Source organism: Typopeltis vanoorti, chromosome 10, assembly GCF_054136105.1.
Source record: "Typopeltis vanoorti isolate ZY-2024b chromosome 10, IOZ_Tvanoo_1.0, whole genome shotgun sequence".
Classification (NCBI taxonomy): Eukaryota; Metazoa; Arthropoda; class Arachnida; order Uropygi; family Thelyphonidae; genus Typopeltis; species Typopeltis vanoorti.
This window is the reverse complement of record NC_143558.1, coordinates 4978413-4999876: the sequence shown is the minus strand read 5'-3', so window position 1 is coordinate 4999876 and position 21464 is coordinate 4978413. Positions and strand designations below refer to the sequence as shown.

Below are 21464 nucleotides of genomic sequence, written 5' to 3'. Positions count from 1 at the left end.
TGTCGATTTGGAAAAGGCATATGACAAGGTGCCAAGAGAGAAGCTATTCAATACACTGCAGTTATATGGTGTCAATGGGGCATTATATCAAGCAATACTTAGTCTTTATTTGAGTTGTGAGTCAGCAGTTAGAATTGAAGGAAGTACAGGAAGATGGTTTAATGTTAAATCTGGTGTGAGACAAGGATGTACATTATCCCCTCTGTTATTCATTATCTATATGGATCACATTATGAAGGAATGTGGTATTAAACCTGATATCAAAATTGGAGATGTTAATATCAGCTCTTTGCTTTATGCGGATGATGTTATACTTCTAAATAAATCCGCTACAAGTCTGCAAGATTCTCTGACTAAATTGAATAGCTGTTGTAATAGATATGGTATGAAGGTCAGCAATAAAAAGACAAAGACAATGAAAATAGGCAGAATCATTGAAAATGTCAACTGTGCTGTGAATGGAGAACCTGTGGAACAAGTAAAACATTTCAGCTACTTAGGCACAATTTTTAGTGAAGATGGTAAACTAAATATAGAAATAGACAACAGAATCAGCAAAGCTGGTGTCGTGGGAAGTCAATTGAATAAATTCATATGGAATAAGAAAGAAATTAGTCGGAACACTAAATTAGCTGTATACAAGACTGTGTTCAAACCAATTTTAACTTATGGATCTGAGAGCTGGGTCAGAAGTAAAACACTTGACCAAAGACTAGAGACCGCAGATATGAGAGTCCTGAGAAAGATTAGAGGCGTGAACAGATGGCATCAATGGCAATATCATATTAAAAATGAGGATATTAGGAAAGAACTTGACATTGTCAGCATCCAGGAATGCGTTAGCAGAGCTAATCTCAGATGGTATGGTCACTTAAATAGAATGGGAGAGGAAAGATTAGCAAAACAAGTGTTCTCTGCCAAGTTGGCAGGAAAACGACCCAGAGGAAGACCAAGATATAGGTGGATTGATACGGTACAAAGTGCCTTAGACGATAGAAATATAAGATCTGACAATGTTGGAGTCTTGACAAGTAACAGACTGATTTGGAGGAAAATTGTAGATAGGAAGTTAGTAATGATGTAATTTTTTCATGTAGTACTGTCATATCCTGTACACCCCTTGAGGGTACATGGCAGGAATTTGATGATGATGATGATGATGATGTGGCTCCCACCCACAAAAGTTATTAGCAAACCTATATTACATTTGTGCTGTGGATGAACTATGGATTTATTTTTCTATTTTTATCAATTTTCTATTTTTTGTTGTATTTTTATTTATTTTTTATAGTCCAGAAACCTTACTCTAGAGACCTGCAGCCAGTTGGATGTAGAGTGGATAAATCAAGCATTCGGCCCATCAGACCAGCAAATGCACTCTACATTTTGATATTCTTGGGTTTTGCAACCACTTAAGACTTCAGTAATATAACTTTCTCACAGACATTACCATTTTACATTATTTTATTTTTATATTTAGCCCAAACATGAGAGGTACGAGAACTAGCATACCGATGCCATGTATGAAGTGCAGACAGAGATAGGGAAAGAAGAAATCTATTGACATTTTTATTAAACAGCTGAAAGTTCAAGTTGTTGGGAAACACATTATGAGTAATGCTGTTCAAGAGGACAAAGACAGATAGAATAAATGAGTAATTAGGGGTACTAATGGACAGGGATGCACAATATGTTCAGTTGAACTGGCCATTCCTTTGACCAGGCTGTTTAATATGAGTCTCAGAACTGGGAAGATTCTGCAGGAATGGAAGAAATGTATGGTAATTCCATTGCACAAGGGTGGTGCAAAGACTGATGTATCCAACTATCGACTAATTAGTATCTTAGGAGTGATGGTGAAGATTTTGGAAAAATTGGTGAATTAAGGTCTGCATTCAGAAATGGGTTGACAGCGAATCTCTACTTTGCAATGAACAACATGGGTTTACTAAGGGAAGGTCATGTTTTAGCAACTTGCTCACATTCTATAACAATGTTACCATTGAACTAGACAAAGGGAATGGATACACCATGATACTTTTAGATTTTGCTAAGACTTTTGACAGAATACACCATGGTAGACTGTTGCACAAATTGGAGAAATTGGGTTTTGGTTATACAATATTAACATGCATAAGAGGATGGCTGACTGACATATCAAAAAGTGGTATACAGGGAATCTGAGTCTGCAAGGTTTAAGGTAACAAGTAGTGTACCACAATTAATGATATTGGGAAGGATTTGACAAGTGACATACAGCTATTTGCTGATGATGCAAAGATAGGTAGGGTAATCAGGAATGCTGATGATATGCAGTACTTGCAGAAAAATTTGAATGGACTGGAATTTTGGGGATGGGAAAATGGGTGTCAGTTCAATGTAAGTAAATGTAAAGTCATTCACTTCGGCATGATTGGATATCCAATGTCGTATTATATTGGTGGGATTAGGCTAGAAGAAACTTTGGAGTGTTAATAGATAGGAAGAAGTTCAGGGGCCATGTTGCAAAGATTGCAAATAAAACTAGTTGCAAAAGATAACTGCAATGCTGAAACAAATGTTCACATGTAAAGATAAGGATGTTATTTTGCCTCTTTGCAAGGCCTTGATAAGATCTCACTTGGACTATTGTGCACAGGTCAGGTCTCCTGGTTTCCATTGTGATTCTGATATACTGGAGAGAGTACAAAGGAGAGTGTTAAAAATGATATCAGGATTGTGGAATACTGATTATGAAGATAGATTGAGAATTTGTAGACTGCAGACGCTAGCAGACAGGAAAAAGAGGGTTGATATGATTGAGACTTACAAACCTCTGAAAGGGTCATACAGGATTTCAACTGATGGAAGGTGGGGAAAGGATGAGAGGGCATCCTTGGAAGCTGAGAATGAAGGCCACCAAGAAGGGTGTGAGGGCTAGATTTTTGTCTCAGAGGTTGGTGCGTGATTGGAATGGATTGCCTTTGGATGTTGTGAGTGCACGCAGTGTGAAAATTCAAGATAATAATAATAATAATAATATACAGCATCTCCCTCCCTAATCAACCCTACCTTCATGTGATGTGGCCAGTTTCTACCAAAGGGACTACAGAGCTTGCAGTGAGCATTCCCACAGCAGAAGGATATCTTCCTAGTTGGAGGAAATGCCAACTAGAACACTAAGTGGTAGATGAACTTAACTGCCTGATGACCACCAGCCTGCTTACAGGGGATCTGAAGTGGCCAATGCTACATTTAGCTTCCAGAGCAGGGGTAGTACTATTCTCCATTCCTCTCTCTCTCTTCTCCATACAGTGTAAGTGATACCCTTCGACTGCATGCTTAACATACTTAGAGACCCAGACCCGCCTCCAATTTGAGGTACATCAGTTAAAACAGTGGTAGCACAGACCAGCCACCAGATAGCATATGGGCACGAACTGGTCAGTAACGAATCATGAGGCTTCCCAGTCAACTAGCACGCAATCCTGCTACCACATACTCTACAAGTTTAGTGAGGGAGTCTGAGTAGTAGTAGTATGTGAGAGGCACTGTCAAGGCAACAGAATGGCAAGGACACTGGTCATGCTCTGTATGGATGTCATGTTCACAAGTCTATTTCCTCCTACTGTATGCCTTTACTTTTTTTCTTTCATCAACACTAAATGAAAATTGAACCAGACAAACAATGGCAGCACTGCAAACAAAATAAATCTCTCATGACAACCAATTCACACAAACATAACAAACCAAACACAATATTACAAATATATCAAGATCTGTACAAAAAACATTTCCACATTCATTCACTTGAAAAACATATGTTGCGTAAATTCCAACATAAATGTGTTCATCACCACTTACAAACAACCAAAATAGATGCATTTCACCAAAGAGAAACCCAAATTCAGCTATATCAACCAGAGTTCAACTATGATGCCCAAATTATACTTTTCATGATTCATTTTGCCTAAAGGGTGACACCTATGTCATTGTACATTCTGACATTGCCTGGCAGAGAATGACCAATGTAGAATTCCCTGGTCTTGATCTATGGTTGAAGGTTTCTTTGTCCCATTTAGTAACATTCATCTTCTGCATTTAGCAGTCCAAATGCTGAAAACCATTCAGACCTCTTCACCTGCCTCTCCAAAACTCAACCATCTTCAGTCCAGCTATCCAAACAATGAAATAATCTTCCTAGGTGATCTGAATGTCCACATCTATCCAAACAATGAAATAATCTTCCTAGGTGATCTGAATGTCCACACCTCTAACTGGCTTCACCTTGTTCAACACTACTGATCAAGCTGAACATGATACAGAAGGTTTTGCTGTAAACAATGATCTAATGCAAACCATTCAGCTACCTACATGAATTTCAGATATCTGATTCACTTTTACAATAATGTTAAATCTTTTTTTTTTAAACTAGTTCTGCTTCAGAACACACTATAGAGGTTATTCCTCTCAGCAAATCAGACCACAGTCTTGTGCACGTTTTCAGCCTCACAGAATGCCCCTTCTCTGACCACACCCAACCTCGTATCATCTGGCACTACAGAGGCACAAAGTGGAATGATCTCCAGAACTACTACTTTTCACTCTTCTTTTCGATGGCATGACTATTGTTTCTGCTGATATGACTTAGACACCTGCACTGAGGAATTCAAAGTAATCATCCAAACTGGCACGAAGGCATTCGTTCCTCATTCTACACAAAATTTCTGTCCATTTCAAAGTCATGGTTCAACAGAAAATGCACGAGAGCTGTCAAAAAACATCAGCTAATTGCAAGTGGTTTGCATCAAGACCACCAGCTGTATACTCAACCTATGCAGAAGTGCACAATAAACATAAAACAACTATAAGCAAATTAAAATCCAATTAAGACCAATAGTAGAAAACTTGCCTCTTGTCCAAATGGAAGCTGTGCCTTCTGATCCCTCACAAATATCACTGGACACAACTTCTATACACCTATATTTCCACCTCTTTAACATCCATATGGCACCACTGTTACAGCACCCAAAGGGAAAAAACTAACCTCCTAGCATCACTGTTTTCCTCTAACTCCTGGATCGACAACAAAAGAAAATCACCTCCTTCCATACCAGCAACCAAGAACTGTATTCCTCTTGTGGTTTATCAGAAGAAAGTAAGTAGAACATTAGACAGCCTGAACATTACAAAGTCTTCTGGTAATGATGGCACCTCTCCTTTTATACTCTATTGTATCTTCAATCTTGTATACTCAGCTGGTGTTAAATTGTGAATGAAGCTATGTTATGTAATTTATTATTTTCATTCACATTTAACATTGCCTATTTAAATATTAATCATGGTTTATATAAAATTGTTTATTATTCCTTAATTAAGAATTACTAATTAAATATTTACTGAAAACCTGACCTGCTATTAATTTATAAAATAATAATATGTATAGAATTTTGTATAACTAAATATATGTGGTGTAACGTAAAGTGTTAATTTATATTTAACTGTATACGTAATCAAAAAGTTAAAGAAGTAGCTTAAATATTCTGTTGTTCTTATTTGTCAAATATTTAATGTTATGTAATCATTCATGTAAGAGTAGTAACAGAGCATACATTACATTGGCGAAATGTTTACGCTTAGTCTATTGTCATGGAAACGCACGCGTAAACAACCACGAGTGAAGAGAGCGTGGCATTCGAACGTAAGGTGGGAGTGAAGGTCATAGATAAAGCAGAAAGAGAAGGAAGGTCATAGATAAGACAAGAAAGGGAGAGAGGAATTATTTTTAAGTGAGGGAGGAGAGAGTTTTGCGGAACCAGTAGGAAAGTAACGTACAAGTAAAGAAGTAAAAGAAGATTATAAAATCCTCAGGGCAGAAATTTATGAGTAAAGTGTTCGGAAGTGAACCTATAAGTAGTGAAACATAAAGTTTAATGTTATAAGCGAAATCTGCTGTTGTTATGAAGAAAGGTTGATGCCGTAATCAGATAAAAGGAAACTGGACAGTCAATGCGAAAATTCTGATTAGTGCCAGTTAATCTGGATTACGATTAAATTCTATGTTGCCCTAGGAAAAGGTTATATTGATTACTTGGAGAAAAGTGAACAGGAAAAGATATTAGTACCTAATTGCTGTTGTTTGGAATAGTGAAGTGCGACTTACAGTAATACAGTTTAAACTATGGAGAATTTTTATTATGTGTGTTCCGCTAACGTTAATTAAGTTAATTCATAAGTGCTCTCTCAATAATTTGATGTGTTGAAGAATTTGTCTGGTAAGAGTAGTTGTATAAGTTTTTCTATTCTAGCATTAACTGTAATATATTTCCGATGCTCAAGGTCCGGGAATATTGTTGCTTGGAATATAGCTTACGTAGTTCATTGCCTGCTGTGAATATAAACATTGAGCTGATAGATTTGTGAAGACTGAATAAAATGTGAAATTGTTATATTAACTTGAGATAAGAAGATTTGTGTTTTTAAGACTGTGAACAGTATATGAAAGTTAGAACATTGAATTAGCATCAGTGACCTAAGAAGATGTGTTAAGTTAATTGTATAGTTCCATTTTAAATAGAGTTCTTGTATTTGTTAACCATATTATATATTAAATGTTTTATTTTGTTAATCTAAATATTGTGTTTGCCTGAATTCCTTATTATTACACCGTTCATAAATATTCGAATCTTGCGGGAACCCCAAGTAAAAAAATGATAATAGATAATTCGGCCTAATGAGATGACTGCTAACCTAATTAAGAATTGATCCTACTATTTACATAGACTAATCTAAGAATAGGGTGGCGCAGTATAAATATAAATTTCCCTACTTTTAGATCGGTGATCACTTCGTAATTAGTTATTTTATTCATAAAAGTGACTTAAGACAAGATGGATTTAGAACACGATAGGAAAATAGCCGTCACGACACTGGCACCTATCCCATCTCATGGAAGTAAGCATATATCCAACCCATTCCGAAAAAAGGGAGACAAAAAGCTTACCATCCAACTGCCATCATCTTGTTGAATCCAGCTGATATGTTAGCCTAATTCACCTACCACTGGACATATGCCATGGAAAGCTTTGGAAAATCGTGTGCTGTTTCCCTTGACAGGTTCAGGGCTTTCGATTGTGTCTGGCATCAAGATTTGCTTTGCAAACTGCATTACTTCAGTCTACTTGCCATTGTCTATAACTGGATAGTCAGCTTTCTCTCTCTAGTCGTTCACCTTCTTTTAAGCTTTGCTATCAATGCAGAAAATGCAGAAATGTCTGAAGGGTGTCTTCTCTTACCTACCCTCTTTCTCTTATACATAAATGATCTACTCTCAATCACTGCAAATCCTATCCATAGCTCTACACATTCATCCTACTCCATCGACAAACCACGTAGTTTCCAGGCATCCCTTACATCAGGATCATTAGCAACAAGAGCAGCAGCTGCCCCACTGATCTCTATACTATCCTTCAGAAGGGCAAGGATAACCTAGTTCACCTCCAATGCCACCAAAATGTGATCCTGCCCTTTTTCTCTAGCAAAAGGGATCTCAGCTCACTTTCCCTTATCCTCAGTAATATACATAAAACAGGATATATCTCTTCTTGGAATGGAATTTACCTCTACCCTCTGCTGGCATAAAAATATCACACCAATGGCTTAGTCAGACTCTAAGAAAGTAAGCATTTTTTCCCCACTCACCCACCTAGCTACTAACCCTGCATAAATTCCAAATTCACCCATTCTCAGAGTACGGTTCACATATTTGGGGTGGTGCATCTAAAAACCTTAAAAATTCTTGATGCTGTCCAGAGGAGAGCAATTCAGTTCATAATAGACCCTTACCAAACAGGCTCATTTCAACCTCTATCTCACAGATGCAATGTTTCAGTTCTATGTCTCTTCTACGGGTGCTTCCATAGCCAGTGCTCAGTGAAATGGCAACACATCATTCCTCCACTTGTTGTTCGGCCTGTTAAAATAACAGCAGAAGCTGCCAATATTCCTTTTTAGTACAACTGCAAACTCATCACAACCTGCTTTTTCTCTTCTTCATTTATTCCATCTATCTCTGTCCTCAGGAACATCTTTCCCCATAATGTGATTCCTAAGAACTTCGACCTTCAGCTCTTTAAGAAAAATGTCAATAGATTTCTTCTTTCTCAATCCATATTTGCACCTCACAAACGGCATTAATGTGCTAAAGGTTTTTTTACCTCTCATATGTAGGATAAATATAAAAAAAAAAAAAGAGGAGAAACAGGTTCAATGTGTTTGCAGTTGTACGGAAAAGGATGCTGAGCAGTTTTAACAGGCTTAACAGTAAGTGAAGGAATGATGTTTGCCAATTTACTGGAGCAGTGGTCCATGGAAGTGCCTGTAGAAGAGAGACAGAACTGAAATATTACATCTGTAAGATAGAGGTTGAAGTGAGCCTGTGAGAAAAGGATCATCTATGAGCTAAATTGCTCTCCTCTGGATAACATCGAAATTTTTAAGGAGGTTTCATGTGAACTACCTTGAATGGTGGTGTCTCTATAGCTGGGCGGATGTAAAATACTTCTTGAGCAGAAAAGAATATCTAATTCATTAGAGGCCGAATAAGTTATTGATGTGATGGTCTCTTAGCAGGAGAGGCTGGAGCTAAATGTCAGTTAAAGGGGGGAGAGCTGATTCTGTCTTATGATGTGTGTGTGTTATTGAGGATAAGGGAGGGTAGCTGAAATCTCTTTTGTGAGAGAAAAGGCAGGAGTATATTTTGGAAACATTGGAGGGCATCCTTGTCCCACTGCCGGTACCATATGAAAGTCAGTGTTTAAGGCACTGGTTACAGATGATATTGAGGCTTGGGATGTCTCAAAACTACGTGGCTTGTTGAAGAAACAGAATGAATGGAGTGTGCTATCATTAATAAAGCTGTGGATAAGATTGGTGGTGATTGAGAGTAGATCATCCAAGAGAAAGAGAGTAGATGATAGAATAGTATCCTAAAGAACTCTGGCATTCATGACAAAGTTTAAACAGAGAGTACTGTCTACCATGACAACATGCAGTGAACAATCAGACAGAAAGCTGGCTATCATGTCACATAGGGTGGCAGGTAGACCGAAAGTAAGGTAGTTTGCAAAGCAGGCCTTGATGCCAATCGTAATATTGGCATCAAGGAAATGTCAAGGATGACATGCATGTTTCTCTGAACCTATAAAGGTCCAGTAGTGGATGATGCAGGCTAAGAGATCAGTTGACTCTGGATTGGCAGAATCCATACTGGTGGTCTCTGATTAACTAGTGATTTTCTAGGTAGTGAAGAAATTGATTATTAATAACTTTCTCCAATATTTTGGAGAGGATTGAGGTGATGGCAATCTGTCGGTATGCTTTTTTCTCCCTTTTTTTGGAATGGGTTGAATATACATGTTTGATTCCATGTTTTGGGATAGTGACACCAATCTCAGCACGTGATCTGCTTTGTCATGTATGCCGGAGTTACAGGAAATGCAGATACTAAAGTAAGAAAGGAAAAAATTGAAGATATGGGATGATACAACCAAAGAAATAATCAAAATGAAAAAAGAAGCCTATCATAAATGGTTAAGCAGTAAAAGATTAAAAGATGAAATAGAATATAAAATAAGAGTCATAGCTAAAAGAGAAGTCAGAAAAAAGACAGAGAATCATGGAACAAATTCATTTCTAATTTAGAACATGATTTATATAAAATATGACCAATATATATAAGATTCTGAAACACCTAAATGCAGATACTAAAGAAAAAATTGAACACTGAATTGACATTAGAAGAATTTCTAAATTTCTACACAGAATTGTGGACAGATAAATATTTTAAAAAAGACAACTGGCAAACATTTAATGAAAATAAAAAGGAAATAACTAAAGAAGAATTAGAAATCAGCCTGAAAGAAATAAGAAACGATCACCTGGGAAAGATAAGCTAGGTTCAAAACTATATAAATATGCAGGAACAAGATTCAAAGAAAAACTCCTCTCATTTTTAAATAAAATTTATCCAACTGGTAACTCCCCAATAGAATGGAAAAAAGCATTGTGATTCCTATCTTTAAAAAAAGGTAAAAGAGATGACCCTAAAAACTATAGCAGAATAAGTATACTAAATTCCTGTTACAAAATATATAGCAGAATTTTAAATAGCAAACTAATGAAATATTCCAAAAAACTTTATTTTAGAAGTACAGAATGAATTTGGAAAAGGACGATCATGTATAGACCCAGCCTTTTGCCTAAAATTAATAATAGAGAAAAGAAGAGAATACAATTTAGAAACACATATTGATTCTAAATTTATTGATTTTAAAAAAGCATTTGACAAAGTTAAAAGAAGCATTTTATTTAACATATTAAAAGAAAGACAAATACCAAATAATATCCTAAAAGCTGTCATAAGTATATATGAAAATAATCAAATACAAATAAGATTAAATTATGAACTATCATGTACAAGAGAGATAAACCAAAGGGCCTGACAGGGATGCCCCCCCCCCCCTCTCAGCAACTCTTTTTAATATTTACCTAAATGAAATAATAATAAAATGGAACAAAAATTTCCATCAAGGTATTAAACTTTCTCCTACTGTGAACTTAAACACTCTCCTTTTTGCCGACGACCAAATAATAATTACAAATTCTGAAGATAACTTACAGAAAGCTATTTTAGATCTAAATGAGATAGCCAAAGATTATAGAATGATAACATCAACAGAAAAATCAAAAACTATGGCCTTTAAAGGACAAGATCCAGCAAGAACTAAGATAGTAATAGATAACAAGATCTTAGAATAGGTGAATTCATTTAACTACCTAGGTTGTATGATCACATATGAAAATGAAAAAGATAAACCTAAAAACTGCAAAATATTTTAAAATAACAGGTGTAATTAACTCTATATTTATACCAAACCTCGTTCAAAAACAAACCAGACTAAAAGTGTACAATACATTAGCCCTACTAGTCTTATTGTAGAGAAGTGAAATCTGACAATAAAACAAAAATACGAACAAAGATTAATAACAGCAGAAATGAAATTTATGAAAACTGCAAAGTATACTCTATTTGATCACGAAAGAAACAAAGAAATTATGAAAGAATTAAACCAAGAATCAGTAATAGAAAAAATTAAAAAATATAAACATAAATAGATGGAACACATTCAAAGAATGAAAATAGAAAGATTACCAAAACAAGCATTAAAGTACAAGCCATTAGGAAAAAGAAAACTAGGATGTCCTCTTAAAAGATTAAATGATGACTTCTAAGGCTGGAACAGTCCAAACTAGGCCTAAATCCTTGATATGCATGATAATGATGTAAGAAGTTTAGCTTTATCTTTGGGTGCTGTAACAGTAATGCCAACTGAATGAGAAAGAGTTTTTTTCTTCCAGGAAACTCAGATTTTTCATTATGCTGTAATGTTTTGTAATTTATTGTTATTTGTATTTTATACGATGTTACTTTTTTACTCTATGTGTTTCCCCTTTTACTTCGTTATTTTCGTGATTGCTCGAGCTTGTACAAAATGCCTATATGCTCTAATCTTTAATTCACGCATAATATTATTATTTAAATTTAATCTTTTAGTAATCTATTTAGCTTTACTTCCCCCCCCCTCTTTCAATGCACGTGTGAGAGCATAAAGTATGCTCTCACATGTGCTAGTACCGTAGACTTAGGAAAAGCCTCTAGCTGGGACCAAATCCTTAATTTACATTGCTATAATTCAAATGTATTAATCCTTAAAAATTTATTTTTGTTAACGAACTGAGCCATTAAGGATTGTGTAAAAGAATTTTCTGCCTTTCCTTTACATACAAGAAAATAATTTAGCTAAGCATGTATAATAACCCCCAATTCAATTTTATCTCAAGCAACTCCGAATTACTCAATCATCGCTGTTACTTTACTCAGGTCACATTGGTTCGATTTGTTTTTTATAAGATAGTGCATTGGCTAACAAAGATCAGGCAAGCTATTAACAGAACCAAACATGTTTATTCTAAGACAATTAATATACAAAGGAAATAGAAGATATCATGTGTCAGATTCTCCACACATTCATTAAATGTGTGGAGAATCAGACACATGGATGGATATTTGCACACCTTACCTTACTTTCATTACTAATAATATAAGGCAAAATTATACTATACACATTCTAAGCATTATGTATCACAAGCACTATTCAGGTCTACAGTATTCTTTTAAGCACATTAAATTTCACGTTCAGCTTTCTGACCTCTTCAACACATTATGCCATTAGTTAAACCGAATCTATTGTCTGTACACACAATCTAGGCTGTTAACATAAAACAATTTACTTACAAGCTCACACTATCATGTACAGTCCTGGATCCTAAAGGTTTAAGGGTGAACTCCCCATAATTTCCAGGCCCCCAACTCTTCCCTTCCTCAAAAAGCTTGCCAAAGAACAAAAAAAATGTGAGAGAGAGAGCTCTCACCCCTCAATCTCCACCTTTTATATCATTGGCTGTCCCTTGGCCTTCCTTCCAAACTTCCCAGATTTATTGAAAGCGCCCTTATCACACATGCTTATGTCAGGTTTTGGCAGCAAAACTCATAAAATCCGGTGACCTTTGAGACTGTTGTTGACATTCAGTTTACTACCCTAATCCTGTCTAACCTTATTAGTTACAACTGCTTGTGGTTCTACATTCAGTCATTCTAACATTATATTACTAAATTTATTACATTACAGTAGGTTACATACATTTCTAATTATGTGTATTTTATGGCCCATGTAAAATCAATATAGGTGAAAAAATATTTCTATTTTTCACCACAAGAGATTTTACACTGCATACAGACAAATCGGCCTTCAGGACATACACAATTTACAGATAAAAAAAAATACTAGTGGTGGTCATGGGCAGTAGATGGTGTTGGTGTAGATGATGGAGATGTAGAATAGGTGCCCTCCCTCTATGAGTCTTTGGACTCCTTGGAGATGTCATGAAATAATAATGAATAATAATAAAAAAAAAAAAAAGAAATAGGCAAAATGTCATGTCTGATGGATTTTGCAAGGGACAAAAGGCTTATCTTCTATTTGGATAAAGAGACGTTGGATTTGCTGATAGGTGATTTACATTTATTGTGTGCTTCTGCACAGGCTGAATATGAAGCTGAGGTTCTTGATGCAGCCACCTGCAGTAAGTTTAGTTTTTTCCTTCAAGTGCTTTAATACATCTTCTGTTAAACCAAGGCTTGGAAATGGGACAAGAATTCTGCGTAGAATGAGGGCTTCATGCTAGTGAGGATAATTTCTGTGATTCATGCATTGCAGGTATCTGAATGAGAAGAGTGGAAGCAATAGTAATGTCAAAGGAAGAGTAGTAGTTCCAGAAGTCATCCCACTTGGTACTTTTGTAGTGCCAAAGGACACGAGATTGGCCATGGTGAGGGAAGGGGCATTCAGTGAACCTGGAAACTTGCAAAAAATTGGGATCTGAGTCACTGAGAGGAGAGGTGATCTCTACAGTATAAATGGAAGGATCAAGGGTAACAGGAAGGTGGTGGGGTTGGGACTAAGAAATTGGATCAGCTAGGTTAGGTACAATTTGCATTAGATAAAGGTTGGTTAATTGGTAGAGCCTCTGCTACTAATGGCTTGCAAAAAGTTAAGCAAGTTTGAGCCTGGTTAGTAGTTGGAAGGGGTTCAATTGTTCGATGCTGTTGGCACACTCTCCCTTGATGCGTCTTCGGACTCCCTGAAGGTGTCACATAATAATAATTGCTTACAACAAAAACTTTCACATAACATTAACCTTAATTGCTAGTGTTCAAAGAAGGGGAACCAGTTGGAGTTGTGGACGTTAAGGTCACTGACTAAGATGACTCACTGTTTGGACAGCTGGACTGAAGATGGTCAAGGTTCCTTGACAGGAAGATGAAGAGGTCAGAGTGGTTTTCAAAGTTTGGAGACTGGTAAATGCATAATATCTCTCACAAAAACAATGGAAATATGAACAATTAAAAATTCAACTTTGAATAATTTCCAACTGTACTGAATGTAACACAATTCAACATAATTGTAATAATTCTTCTCTAGTTTGATGGAATTTAATGAAATTGACATTTAGAATAACTATTACAATTTAGTGAAATGTTTTAACTGTAAAATTTTAATGGCAAAATTAGGCAAAATAAAATTATGTCTACAGTACCTACCATACAATGTTTATACAGCATAGAAACTATGCACTGTAAAACATTTATGTTCAGTTATTTAAACAATATAATAGCCATATTTAATGTAAAGATGGTTGCTATGTTAATGAATGGCATCACTACTATAAAATAATACTATTACAAAATGTACCTTTTCATTATTATTAATAATACATAGTGTTTCCTGAATTTTTGCTACTCATTGTGGCAGGTCACTCTTCTCTACACTACACAAACACTAAAATACTGCTAAACTATTAATTTTAAAACATACCTCTACATTCCCACTTTGGCAAAAGCATTTCAAATTCTTGTTCACTGTCATCACTTTCCCTATCTTTCAAAGTACCAATATCTAGAGAATCACCTTCACTTTTGCTGTTTACCAAGTCTATATTTTCCTTTATTTCTTTTTCTGAGGAATTCAATTCTGAAAAAACTTTCTTTCCATTTTGAGTACATGGAGAAGTTGAATTCGAAAGAGATGAATTGTGGAAATCAGTATTTTTTATGTATGTACATATTGGTGGTGGTGGTGGTGATGACCTCAAAATTTTAGAAGAAACCTGATTTCTATTTGCTCTGGAAGTCTTAAAATAATAAAATTAAATATTAGTTCCATTTATATATAGTTATTAACTTACAGTTTAATGCTATGCAATATGTTAATGCTTAAAACAAAAGATAAGTATTTCATATACGAGGGTGGTCTGAAAAGTTCTCAGCCTAACAATGAAAAAACGAATTATAATTTCAAAATTATTTTTATTTTTCAAAATAATTAAAAAAAAAAAAGTGTCAGGAACATAAAACCTGAACAGCTGATGACTGGAAATGAGTGATATAGTCAGATGAGTCAACATTTACTTTATTCCCAACAAGAGGCCAGGTTTATGCCTGGAGAACCCATAAAGAAGTTTAGAGGTTCTCTGTAGAATAGAATAACTTGCAATTTCACATGGATGCTTATGACAGATGCACCAACTTATAAAAAAAAAACTGCTGATAGTGTTGCTATCTATGACTGAGGCTGAGAACTTTTCAGACCACCCTCATATGTGCAAATAATTTCTGAAGCTGAAGGAAGATGGTGTGTCTGTGACTAGCTACCTAGGCCAAAACATGATACAATGATCATACTATAGCAGATTAAATTACTTTACTTAAATAATATAAACACAAAAACATAACTACTCCTTTAATAATCATTTAGATAGTTGAATAACCCATAAATTTTTATGTGAAAGATGAAGTATGAGTTGAATACTAAGATGCTAATGAGAGGCCAGATGTGTAATTTACTATACAACAAAATAAATAAATAAATAAATAAACATCTGGTAAGAAAGTATTCGCAAAGTTTTATTTAAATACAGGTATCCCTTACTTAATGTAGGATTTGATTAGTGCAGCAAAATTAACTGCGACAATCCTTTTATATACGTAGCAAGAGTTTTATAAGGGGGACCGGAAAGTAATCAATTATTTTTAATAAGTCATTTTTAGCCGATTGGTTTTTTTTTAAATAACACAAATTATTAAATTTGATTTTTATTTAAATATTAGCATTACTTTTCTATTTAAAAAAATCTTTTTTTTTTTATTTTAGATTATTTTTTTTTTAATATGGCAGGCTTTAAAGTTGAAGGGCACCATTTACGTCATTGTTGCTGTTTTTGTTTCACCAAGGAAAGAATGCTACCGAGGCTACCAAAATCATTTGCTCAACTTATGGAGATGTATTGAAGGTTAACAAATGTCAGCGATAGTTTAGGAGATTTGCAGAAAAAAATTTTGATCTCTCTGATCATCCTCGATCTGGAAGACCTCTTACTCTAGATGACGATGCTCTTAAGACCCTCGTAGAATCAGATCCAAAACAAACCATACAAGAATTAGCAGAGAAACTTAATTCATTATGGTCAGCTGTCCAAGAGCACTTACATAACAGTGGCAAGGTTCTTAAACAGGGTATGGGTACTGCATGAACTGTCAGAAAACAATAAAGCACAGACTGGTGATTTGCAATTCATTGTTGACCAGACAACAGAAAGACCCCTTTTTGGAACGAGTCGTAACTGGTGCCGAAAAATGGGTGCTGTATAAGAATAATAAATGCAAAAAACAGTGGCTTTCTCCGAATCAAACTCCAATTCCAACACCTAAAGATCGACTTCATCCACAAAAGGTTCTGCGTTTGATGGGATATTCATGGAATTATTCATTATGAACTCATGGAACAAGGAAAGCCATCTACTGTGAACAATTAGAGTGACTGCATCAAGCATTGTTAATCAAACGTCCTGCGCTTGTCAATCGAAAAGGGGTAATTTTGCAGCAAGATAATGCAAAACCACATTCTGCAAGAATAACTTAAGAAAAAATTAAGCAGTTAAAATGGGACTTCTAACACATCCTCCATATTTGCCAGATATTGCCCCTAGTGACTATCACTTATTCAGGTCCTTAGAACACAGCATAAGAAATAAAACCTTCCGTTCACAAGATGATGTCCAAAGGAGTTTGATATCATTTTTTGCTTCCAAAGAAAAAACTTTTTTCAAAAAAGGAATTCTAAACTTAGTAGATCGTTGGAATAAGGTTATAATTAACGATGGCGATTATAGAATTGAATAATGTTAATTTATTCTTTAATAAAATTTATATTAAAAATGTAGTTCAAAAAATTGATTACTTTCCAGTCCCCCTTATAATTAATGCGCCTTTAAATTTACCACACAAAAACATGCAAGCCTCGAGGAGTGTTTCCTGGCCAAGAGAAAGAAAGTTGTGAGTATGATGACGTCATTCCTCCCATTAAGACTGGCAGTATTACAAGCTCCAATTGTTCTGCTGTATTTTCAAATTATGTTCTTTGTAAATTTTATATCTCATTAATCATGTCGAAGAATAAGAGCAATCCCACAACTGGGTCATTAAGTGAAAAAAGAGGAGGAATGTAATTACCTTAAATACAAAACCTGATATAATTAAAAGATTTACACATGGTAAAAGTAAAAGCAAGATGGTAAATTAAATATTTCCATATTTAATTTACCATCTTCAGTAAAAATCGTGCCTAAGTAGATGAAAAGTTTTACTTGTTCCAGAGGTTCTCCGTTCAAAACACAGTTGACATTTTCAACGATTCTACGTATTTTCATTGTCTTTGTCTTTTTATTGCTGACCTTCATACCATATCTATTACAACAGTTATTCAATTTAGTCAAGGAACCGTACAGACTTGTAGCAGATTTATTTAGAAGTATAACATCGTCCGCATAAAGCAAAGAGCTGACATTAACATCTCCAATTCTGATATCATGTTTAATAACACTTTCCTCCATAATGTGATCCATCTGAGGTGGCGCTAGTGTCCTTGGTAAATGTGGCAGTCGTGTTTAGCTAGTCTAGAAAACGTGCTTTTAAAGTTCAATATAGTGTGTCTTTTTGTCACAAATTGTGCTGCAGTTGTGCATCGGATACAAGTGTCCTTCAGTGGTGTTATTGCTTGGAACTGTGTTGTATATATTGTGTTTTCACTGCCGTTTGTTTCACTATTTCAACGTGCAAAGATGGCGTCCAACAAGAAACGTACGTCATTGGCGTGCAGGACTTCTACACGAAAGGCTGGCTCAGCGTTAGATTTTTCGCAATGGATACATTGCGGAAACTGCTACATGTATGCGCCGAAGAATGTGAAGGATCTGTGGTTGGTCTGGCTAAATGAGAAGAACGAAAATGTCGACGTATGTGAGAAGTGTCGGGATAGGATGGAGCGTTTAGGAATGGAAGTTGACATTGGGACCGTAGCGGAAGAACTTCGGTGGGAGTTTATGAAAATGAAAAATGATCATCTTCTTCACGAGGAAGTGGAAGTGCTCGGTAAGGAGATACTGGAAGTTAAAGCTGAGTTTAATGTGTTAAACAGAGAAATTAGGACTATAGAGATTACTTTAGCTGAAGTAACTAGAACAGGATTACGTATGGGTGAGTCTTTGGTGAATGATGCAGTAATAAATAGTATGGGAGTGATTGGGAGTCAACAAAATAAAACCACAAGTGGCCTAGAAGAAATGAGATGTAGTGAGAGTGGGGTGGGGGGGGGGGGGTAAGTAATAGAGCGTTGAGTAATGAAGCTGGGAGAGTCATGATGAATAGCATAGAGAATGAGTCCATGAGTGTGGACTTGAATGAAGTTAAGAGTGGTAAGATATATGGTGATTCTATGATTAAGGGTATGGAGAGTGGTATGCATGAGGAGTGCTTGGCTGATGGGACAATAGAAAGAGTGGCTTTAGCAATAAAGAGAGGGCATGAAGCAGACAAGATGATAATTTTGGTGGGTACAAATGACCTGAGAGGTAGTATAAATTGGGTAGGAAAAGATTTAAGAACATTATTAGATATTGAAGAGGAAAAGTGTCAATGGGAGGATAGTATGTGTGCTGCCTCGTTTTGACAATTACAAGTTAAGTAGAAGAGCAATGATAATGAATGATATGATTGCAAGAATGTGCAAAAAAAAAAGAGGTCTGGAATTTGTTGATGTTTGGAGTGTGTTTGAAGGAAAAAGGCAGTTGTATGCTAGAGATGGACTGCATCTTAACATAGAAGGACATAAGCGATTGAAGAAGTTATTGTTTTCTGAACAAGTTGAAGTTACTGGGCAGAGAAACTAATATTGAAAAGGTTGAGTGTAAGAGAGAGAAACTTTAGCACTGATTGTATATTTATTGATCCTTATATGCAGAATAAATTGCAGAAGAGAGGGGATAAAAATCGGCATAGGACTACGGAAGTTAGTGACTTATATCAGTTCTAAAGCCGGTACAAGATCTAGAGGGAATCTGCAATTTTTGTATACCAATGCAAGAAGCATTCGAAATAAGAGAGAAGAATTTTTGGCATTAGTCAGTGAAATCTCACCAAAAGTTGTAGGCATTAGTGAAACTTGGCTGTCAGCAGAAGATGTGGTCACTGGAATTGAATGTGATGGGTACAGTATTTTCAGGGAGGATAGAGAAGATAGAACAGGAGGAGGAGTACTGTTGATGATAGATGATGTGTTGCAGCCAAAGAAAGTAGTATATCAAGATGATAGACATGTGAATGAGAGTTTATTTGAGGCGGTCTGGTGCAAAATAGTAACCAATACAACCAAATATACAGTGATGCTGCTATAGGCCAGGGAGTATAGGGGGAGATATTGAATTCATGCATCAGCAAATTAGTGCAACGAGTGAAGGCTTAGTGATTATTATGGGGGATTTTAATTATGGTGATATCAATTGGAAGGAGGAAATATCATGTAGCAAAAAGGAAATGGAGTTCACACATCTTCTACGAGATAATTACTTGAAACAGCACATAACTGAAGGGACACGTGGTGTGAGAGTGTTGGACCTGGTTATTGGTTCAGAGGTTATATGCATAAGTAAGGTGTCCTCGTTACCTCCAATTGGTGAAAGCGATCATGTGGTATTGACTTGGGAGGTTGCAAAATCTGTGGATTTTTCTGTTAAGAAGGGGTATATACGGAACTACAGGTTAGGCAATTATAACAAGCTTCGGAGTGAGCTTGCAGCCATCCCATGGCAGAACATATTGCAAGGGAAAGATGTTAGCAGTGCTTAGGATAAAATCAGCGGTGAGGAAAGCAATATCAGATTGTGTCCCCATGGTCAGGAGGTCAAACAAGGCAGGCATTAGATGAATGAGCAGTAGTATCAAGCTTGATCTGCAAAAAAAGAAAATGTTATGGAGAATTTACAAGAAGAAAGGCGATCAGGACACCCATGAGCAGTACAAGGCTCAAGCTAGGAAGGTTATCAGCATAGTAGGAAAAGCTAAATCAGATTATGAGAAGACCTTAGCCAAAGAGATCAAGGGTAATCCCAAAGAGTTCTTCCGCTATGTAGCAAGTAAGAGGAAGAATAACTTCGGAAGGATAACTTTAGTGGGTGCTGATGATACTGAGGTGGCAAAATCAGATGTAATAGTAGAGTTACTGAGGGATCACTTTTCAAAAGTCTATCAGCCAAGTGAGGATATCTCTATACCTGTAGCAATACCTAATGTGAGAATTGAAGCTAAAGAACCAGAAGTATTAAATATATTGCAAAATTTAAATGCAAACACTGCGGTAGGCTTAGATGGAATATCAGCTCAGGTGTTGCACAAATGTGCAAAGGAATTGGCAACCCTTCTTACTCGGATATTTAACTTAAGTTTGAACTCTGGTATAGTCCCCAGGGAGTGGAAGTTAGGCAAAGTGGTTCCTTTGCATAAGAGTGGCTCTAAAACTGCAGTATTTAATTTCAGACCAATCACCATCTCAGGAGTAGTGGTAAAAGTATTGGAAAAGTTGGTTAAAGACAAAATTCAAGAATGGGTGGATCAGGATATGACACTCTATAGAGGCCAACATGGTTTTGTTAAAGGTAGATCCTGCCTTAACAATCTATTAACTATTCATAATAGAATAACATCTGAGCTGGACAAAGGAACTGGCTACACAGTGGTATGTCTGGATTTTGCTAAGGCTTTTGACAGGATACCCCATAGAACACTGTTATGCAAATTGGAGCAGATGGGAATGGATATTAAATTGGTGATATGGATAGGAGAATGGCTCAGGGAGAGATACCATAAGGTGGTGTATGGAGAATCTGAGTCCAGGATGAGGCAGGTGACCAATGGTGTGCCTCAGGGCTCTGTGCTTGGGCCAATGTTGTTTAATTTGTATATAAATGATATAGGAAATGGCTTAAAGGGAGATATTCAGTTGTTTGCTGATGATGCAAAGTTGTGTGGTGCAATAAAAAATCAAGCTGATGTTGAAAGTTTGCAGGAGGATTTAAATAAGCTGGTAAAATGGGCAAAAGATAATGGATGTCAGTTCAATGTGGAAAAGTGTAAAGTCATGCATTTTGGGATTAAAAGATTACCAGCTGTGTACTACATTGATGGAATAGTGCTCCAAGAGACTGATGAGGCTAGGGACTTAGGGGTATTGGTAGATAGGGAGATGAAGTTCAGAGGACACATTGCTAAGGTGTCCAAGATTGCACACAGACTTGGTTGTTGAGGAATACATTCACATCCAGAGATAAAGAGGTTATTATACCCCTTTATAAAGCATTGATACTTCCACATTTGGATTACTGTGCTCAGGTCTGGTCACTTGGATTCCTTGGAGATGAGGAGGCTGTGGAGAGGGTTCAGAGAAGAGTGACCAAGTTAGTGAGTGATATAAAAAATG

At 36.1% G+C, this 21464-nt stretch overlaps 1 protein-coding gene across 4 annotated transcripts in view; it reads right to left on the bottom strand.

Annotated features, from left to right (window-relative positions):
- LOC150102142 (uncharacterized) overlaps positions 1-21464 on the bottom strand; it is a 385716-nt gene that overhangs the window by 213086 nt on the left and 151166 nt on the right. For all 4 annotated transcript variants that reach the window (XM_090399664.1, XM_090399665.1, XM_090399668.1 and 1 more), the window contains exon 7: positions 14475-14790. In XM_090399664.1, coding sequence (XP_090255790.1) covers positions 14475-14790 — 316 coding nt within the window. The remainder of the gene's footprint in view (positions 1-14474; positions 14791-21464) is intronic.